General features: G+C 53.1%; 2 protein-coding genes across 4 annotated transcripts in view; one reads left to right on the top strand and one right to left on the bottom strand.

Moving 5' to 3' along the window:
* Positions 1 to 642: 642 nt before the first annotated feature.
* On the top strand, positions 643 to 6,173 carry LDLRAD2 (low density lipoprotein receptor class A domain containing 2). Its single transcript, XM_031961539.1, has 6 exons — positions 643 to 961; positions 1,393 to 1,836; positions 3,773 to 3,937; positions 4,395 to 4,580; positions 4,784 to 4,918; positions 5,076 to 6,173. Exons 1-6 carry the CDS (start codon positions 826 to 828, stop codon positions 5,336 to 5,338), a joined length of 1,329 nt encoding a protein of 442 aa, XP_031817399.1. The 5' UTR covers positions 643 to 825; the 3' UTR covers positions 5,339 to 6,173.
* The window catches only part of HSPG2 (heparan sulfate proteoglycan 2), a 157,461-nt gene continuing 155,758 nt past the window's right edge, over positions 5,568 to 7,270 (bottom strand). For all 3 annotated transcript variants that reach the window (XM_031962659.1, XM_031962660.1, XM_031962661.1), the window contains one exon: positions 5,568 to 7,157. In XM_031962659.1, coding sequence (XP_031818519.1) covers positions 6,985 to 7,157 — 173 coding nt within the window. In that variant the 3' untranslated portion in view covers positions 5,568 to 6,984. The remainder of the gene's footprint in view (positions 7,158 to 7,270) is intronic.

Here is a 7,270-nt window from a genome sequence, read left to right as displayed (position 1 = left end):
GAAGCAGAGAGGAGCCGTCTCATTTCTTCTTTGGGACAAAGCTTGGCCATCATCATTTCCCAGCATTCCATTTGCTGCTCATTATTGCAGTTTTATCCATTTTCAGTTATAGTTGATGCATATGTTCTCCTCTGGTCCTGCTGACTTCACTTTGCATCAGCTCAGGTAAATCCTTATTTCCATCATATCCCATTGTTTCCTACAGCATCATTATACCATAACCTTGCTTAGCTAGTCCTGGTATATGCACACCCGCTTTGTTTCTGTCTCTACAAGTCTGCAAGCGTTGCTATGAAATTTCTAGGGCATTTCTTGTTGTCATTGACTTCTTTGGAGTAAATTCCCAAATGCTCTCAATAGCACTTGATGCTGTCTCTCCAGATTCAGTCTAATAAAGTGAAGCTTGGGAGCCTTGTGCTGGGACCTCCCTGGACAGTCCATTCTTCTTGCTCAAGTTTCCAAGGCAGCAGGACTGTGGAGGAGGAGTCCCCTTCCTAGAATCTTGTGCCAAACAGGATCCGAGTTCCCTGACTCCCTGTGGGGGTTGTGGGGTGAACAAGCTCATCCTTCCCACCCCCACTCCCATTCAATCTGCCCCAAATCTCCATGGCAACCCTAAGACACAATCCTGGCCCCAAGGAAAGAGAAGCTCAAGGAAGCATGAAGAGACCAACGGGGATTCCAGGCTAGGGACAGGGACTTGCTTTCCCCTCCTCGCCCTCTCTGTCACCGGCTTCACTTTGGGACTGGACAGAGCAGAAAGGAGCTTCTCTTCACCTGAAGCTTCCAGCTTGGCTGTGTCTCAGGGGATTGGACACTGGCCAAATGACCTGGGGACCAAAGCAGTCTGGGAACAGACACAAGATGGCTTGCCTCAGACCAAGGGCTCCTTTCCTGGGTCTTCCCTTGAGCCTTCTCTTGCTGGGGGCTCTCGTCCTGGTAGCATCAGCCATGGAAGCAGGTGGGTAACTAGTGAAGGGCAGCTCTGAGAGCCCACCCCCACACCTTCCCTCTAGACTCTAGCTTGAATTGGCCCAAAAAGGAAATTGAGATAAAGTTGTGTTGGGTGTTATGGAGATCCTTCCACCAGGGCCTTGGAGATTCCTCTTCCTCTATCTGAGCATGCCTTCTTCCTTTAAGGCCTTTCTGCAAAGGTTATGGGGTCTTGCAGAACTCCGAGTTTCCTGACAGAAGTATAATAGTCTCCCCAATATCTCCTCCCACTAGAGACTAGCTAGATGCACAATGCTGTAAAGTTGGTCCCTAGTGCTCTCTCCGATTCCTATTCTGCTCCCATCTTCCCAACATCCAAGCTGTTTTGGAGTCCTCAGCCCTAGCAACCCTGAATCTTAAGAAAGCCCATTCTCCACCTCTGTATTTTCTATTCTCTAGTCAGCCTGGTGGATTTCTGTGACCAGATGCTGCATGGGGATGGGATGATCATCCGCTCCCATCCAGATTCCCAGAAATTCTACTTTGTGGCTGCTGAGACAGATTGCTGGCTCACAGTGCAGGCTGCATCCCCCCAGGACAGAGTCCTGTTCCAGTTCCGTTTCTTTCTGGTATACAGCCTGACCCAGCCTCCACCTTCGGAGCTGCCCCAGCCAAACACCTCTGGGCCCAGCCAAGTGACAGAGGGCCCCTGCACTGCTGGCTCCTCCTTGCAGTTCTACGATGGGCCAGCCAAGGAGGGTCCCCCCCTTGGGGGCCCGCTATGTGGACTGACCATCCCGGGCCCGATCCTGTCCACAGGCAGATTCCTGAGTCTGCGCCTAGTGACAAGGGGCCAGCAGCCCAGGGTGGATTTCATTGGGGACTTCACTTCATTCCGATTAGGTATATTGTTGGGGTGAAGAGGGCGGGGTTGGGCCTGGTAAGAGAGAAGGTTGGGCAGGATGCAGCAGAAAGTGTACTGACTGGGTCACAGAACTGGTGGTAGCTCTAGCTCCTAAGGCTTCCGCTTTAGGCAAGTTCCCTAAGCTCTCAAGGATGCAATTTATATAATGACAAGTTGTACCAGGTGATCAGGAGGTTGTAGACTGAGAAATGAACAGGTTTGAAGTAGCAGAAATAGGATTCAAAGTCAAGTCCTTTTGACAGGGGGAGCCCCGAAACACCTTTTCTCTCTCTCTGACTTTTGAGGGAGGACGCTGAGAATTTTGGGGCCCCCCTTGTCACTTTGCAAACCCAACATTCTTCCCTTTACACCAATCTCTAGAGCTCTTGTTATATGATTTCCAAGTTACACCTTCCCCGTTCCCAAACCCCAAGGTAAAACATTTAATTAGGGCTTTCTATGTGCCCAATGTGACATTGGACAAGTCCCTTAACCTCTCAGTCTCTTTCCTTTTCTGTAAAATAACCTCTGAGATCTCTAGAGCTATCCAAAGAGCTCGTTATTTATGTGCTTATGATAATGCCTCAATAGGGTGGGACAAATTCTTCGAAGGCAGGTCCTATTTTCATTTCCTTTTTCTAACTCCCAAGAACTGTGTCCTTTAGTGGTAGTGATGCTCACTTTGAGAATCCTGCATCTCTTCTCCTTATGGGAAACCATGTGGAGATGAGTGGCTTAAGGGAGGATTTTGTCAGTCTGATTCTTCTGGGCTTATGGTACCATGGGGAGGTCCAAATAAATGCTTGGGCTGCAGAGTATCTGAGCCTGAATTCTTTCAAAGAACACAAGCCAATATAATTAAGACAAGTTGAGTTGCATCATCCCCATAAAATTAGCTTCAACCTTGCATTCTTAATTGCCTTCTCCCACATTTTTATACATACCTTTTATGCTATCATCCAAAGTGGGGACAGACCTGAATCTTCTTAACATCCCCCCCCCCAAAAGCATCCGCGTTTCTTAAACTGTTGAATGTGGGGGGTCACCAAATGCTGATTTACTCTCACTAAATGTTTGACTTGCATAACTATTTTATATAGTTATATACCCAGTGTCATATAAAAATTTCTCTGGTGAAAAGGGGTTGTGAATAGAAAAAAATTTAAAAGGCCAGAATAATTTTAAAATTCAACCCTGCTGGATAACAAGAACTCTCTGGCCTTCCTCTTGCTCATCTGGAAATGTTAATTCTTTCCTCCCAAGGTCATAGTGGAGAAAATGTTTATAAGAATTAAAACACTCCTCAGAAACGTGATTTATAATTTTGAAAATTTGTAGACTCTCTCTCCTGGGCCTCCTTCCTTCCCCCTAGCTATGGGGGAAGGGGCCTGTCTTTTCTCAGATTTTTAAAAAATAATCTGGTTTCCTCCAAATGTGGCCAAAATTGACTTCCTTATTAGGAAGGCCAGAGTAACTGGATCATTGTCATTCAGAGCTAATCTCCTGGAGCAGATCTCCTATTAACAAATGAGGTATTTGTAAAGCACTTTGAAATAGCTGAACCAAAGTAGGTGCTTAATAAATGCCTATTTCCTACCTGCCCCTACTTCCCCTCCTCTCCCTGGAGCAGAAAGGTGGGCAATTCAGGAGTCTATCAGATGCAAATAGTAGGCACTTGCTGAATAAATGAATGTGAAAGGAGTACTGGTTAGAATAAGAAGGCCTAAGGCGGAAATCCTCCCTAAATGGACCAAGAAGTGCTAAAAGAATGAGGGAGGGAGTCTGTGTGGACAGAACACCCCTTGCTCCCTGTGTGACCTTGTTCTAGGTGCTGTGGGCCTCAGTTTCCCTCTCTGCCAAATGTAAGGAGTGTAGGGTAGAATAAAGTCTTTGTCAGCTCTGAGGGTCTTACCAAGGGCTGGGGTTCTACCCCAGCTGTCCCCATCCCAGGCTCCAGCATCCCTCCCTGTAACTCCAGCTTCTACTTCCTCTGCCGCAACAAGAAGTGCATCCCCCCGAGCCTGGTGTGTGACCCCTGGGGCATCGACAACTGCGGGGATGGAAGTGACCAGACGTCCTCCCCCCCTGCCAGCTGCAGAGGTCAGTGGCGGGCATGGGCCTCTCTTGGCTACGGGCAGGGCCCGCTGGGCCTAAGTAGCCCCCACTGCTACAGCACATTAAGCTTTAGGAAACACACTTTTCTCTGACTGCCCTCTGCTGTAGACAGAGGAAGCAGCTCAGGTCCCCAGAGACGGAAGAAACATGGACGCCCAGGAAAGGGGGATGGACTTGGAGCTGGCACACAAAATCTAATCTGGGGTCTACCCTGGTCATGTGAGGGTCTGATTGTCTGAAATGAGGGGTGGACTAGATCACAGTTCTCAAAGAGTGGCCCAGGGACCCTCAAGGTGGGGTGGGGGGTGTTTCTAGATCAGAATCACAAAGAGCCACTGCTTTGATATGTGAGGTCGGCCCGGAGTCTCTGGGCCTTCCCCTTCAGCGGTCTTAAATGGTGTTTTAGCTCTTTAAGGTTTACTAAAAGTTTTCCTCACCACAGGAGGAACTATCATCCCCATTTTCCAGAGGAGAAAACTGAGACTCACAGAGTTAAATGACAAAGGTAATGCCCCTGGTTACTCAGTAAATGGGAAGGATGGAAGTCAGCTGTTCAGCGCCTATATTGGCCATCCCTGTGACTTTCCTGACCACAACATTGCCCCTCTATATATCGTCTTCCATTATTAGACTATAACCTTCTTGAGGGCCCTAATATCTAGCACAGGATGGCATACAGTAAGTACTTAAAAGCTCCCCCTCTCCCCCATTCATTCATTTAAATACAAGACTTAGGATTCACACCCAAGTCTGCTGACCTGGTCCCAGTCCGGTCCCAGTCCGAAGCCCTTTTCAGCTTCCCCAGTCCCTCTACCCCCTCCTCCCCTCCAGATCCTCTCCAGCTCCAGGATGCTATGTTTCCAGCTGTGACCAAGGCCGCCCCAAGGACAACTGGAGGGCCCCCGAACCCCGGCAGCAGTGAGCCTCAGAGGAGGTGGCCTGCCCCCCAGGAGGGATCAGCCACAGGTAGACAGATGCTCCCTGGCCCTGGACCACCTTCTACCCCGCCCGGGGGGAGAGGAACCAGGACTCCTCCTATCCACACCTGCCCCCATTTCCCCACAGGTCCCAGGGCCCAGGAGTTCAGGCTTCAGCCCGGCCTGAGGTGTCTCTCCCTCCCTAGGGTCTCCGAGGACTCTGCTGGCATCCTTGGTGCTGCTGGGCTCCGTGGGGGGTCTTGGGGGCCTTCTCTGGTGCTGCTGCTGCTGCCCCCCAGGCCGGACCCCCGGCAGGACCAGGGCAGCCAAACTGCTTCCCGGCCACAGCTCCATCTGTGCTGCCCGCTGCTCCCTGGGCCTGCTGGCCTGCCTCGGCTCAGGCCGGGTCACCCCTTGGGGGGCAGCGGAACAGGCTGGCCAAGCTGGGGGGCAGGGGCTCTCCCTCTAGTTTTGGCCTCGGGGGCAGGGGGCCGACCTGAAGCCCCCAGATTTCCTCCCCCAGCCAAATGTTCTGATGTGGCTTTTAGCACTCCCCTGCACCATCATCATCATCATTGCCAGCATTTAGAGAGCTTTTTGGGTCTGCAGAGTGCTTAATGGGGGTGATTTCCCATGAACTCCCAGCTCATCCCTCTGGATGGAAGGCCACGGCCCAGACACAATGGCAGGCACCCGACTGGGGGTAGCACCTTTTATTGAAGACAAAGACCACAGGAGGAGCCCCTTCCCATCCCCTCACAGCAGGCGGGGGCCTGGTTTGTTCGCCCCTCGGAAGGGCCCCGGGGGACTTGCAGGGTGCCAGGCCCCAGAGGTAGAGGGCAGGCCGGAAGAGACATGACCTCGCTTCCATCCGAACTGGGGCAAGAGGAGATGTTTTTCCCACCCTGGGCCTCCTACACACCCTTAGATTGGATGTCCAGAGCTCTTGTCTCCTTCCCGCCAGCTTCAAGCTCCTGGTGTTCCCCCCACCCCCAGCTAGTGCCCTCATGTCTCCCAATTCTTGTGTACTCCCCCCACCACAGCAACACGGATAGTTGACCTTACCCCCCGCCCCCAACCCAGTCAGACTGCTTCCGGGGGAGCCCAGCCAGCTCTCAGCCGGCCTCGGGGATGCAGGAGCCGTGGCCCGGGCTTTGCCTCGGACAAATCCTTTTTGAGCTGTTGGGTAGAGGGCCGTTGTTCAGCTGGCACTGAGAGAAGGTTGGCGGGCTAGCTCTCAGCCGTGGGGGCTCGTGGGTTGGGGGTACCACGGGCAAACAGGCTGACTCAGTGATACCAGAATGCAGGGCCAGAGAGGGCCTGTGGTGGGCTGGCACCCCCCTCCCCCCCTCAGAGTGTCCTCCTCATCCCCTAGACTAAATTCTGGAGGGCAGAGACCCCTGAGCCTCAAGCGCAGGGCCTTGCACATAGTAGGTGCTTCGTAAATGTTTTGCATTGGGGGAAGGAGGTATGGCAGAGCGAAGGGGACCGTGGCAGGCTGGCGCTGGCGGGGAGGGGCCTGAGAATCTGCCAGGCTAGGAAGAGGAGTCAACTTTGGCCAGAGAGTTGGTGGAAAGGGGATTTCCTGCCCAGAGGGAAGAAATGAGTAGTCTCAAAGCAGGCCAGTGGTTCCAGGGAGGAGAGGGAACCTTCAGCTGCGGGGTGGGTATGTGGCAGGGAAGGAAAGCTGAGGCAGAAGGGCATACTGAGCATTCTCTTGTATGCCCAGTGGGAGATTGTACCCCAGGGTGGCGCAGGGCAGACAGGAGCGGGGTCCTGGGGCCAGACCTGGCCTGGGCATCTTCTGGGCCCCTGGTTCTGGCTTTGCAGAGGATTTAGCTAGTGGGGGTCCTCCTGTGCCCAGCCTGAAATTCCAAGGACTCTGCTAGCTTTTGGGGTGCACATGGCATCCCTCAGTGCCCATCCCTATCCCACCTCACCCTGTGGCTTTGTCCCCCTGACAACCCAAGGGGCAGGGTCAGCCCAGCCCCAAGGCGGGTAGCAGCAAAGCATGATGGTTGCCTTTGTTTCTTACAAAATAATAATAATAATAATAATATAATCATCAATAACGTCCTATCCAGGGGCACGTGGCCCAGGAGTCTGCATAGGTGTCTAGGAGGGGCAGGGGCGGGTGTTGGCCCCGGCTTGGACGTGGTGCTGCAGGTCCAGGGGCTGAGGGGGAGGACCGCCTGGAGTGGCGCAGTGCAGCACCAGGTTCTTGATGCAGCCCGTGATGCCCGCCTCAAACCTGCCCTCTGTGAGTGTCGCTGCGTTGGGGGCCCCACCTGTCAGGGAGGAAGGCTCATCAGCAGGACGCACCCAGCACCCGGGCCCTGGCCAGCCACGGCCCCCACCCAGGAGGAAGAGTGGGTGGGGCCTCGGCCCAGCCTTAGAGCTG

This window comes from Sarcophilus harrisii, chromosome 3, assembly GCF_902635505.1.
Source record: "Sarcophilus harrisii chromosome 3, mSarHar1.11, whole genome shotgun sequence".
NCBI classification, from domain to species: Eukaryota; Metazoa; Chordata; class Mammalia; order Dasyuromorphia; family Dasyuridae; genus Sarcophilus; species Sarcophilus harrisii.
Note: the sequence above shows the minus strand (reverse complement) of the source record. Positions and strands in the feature narration are given on the sequence as shown.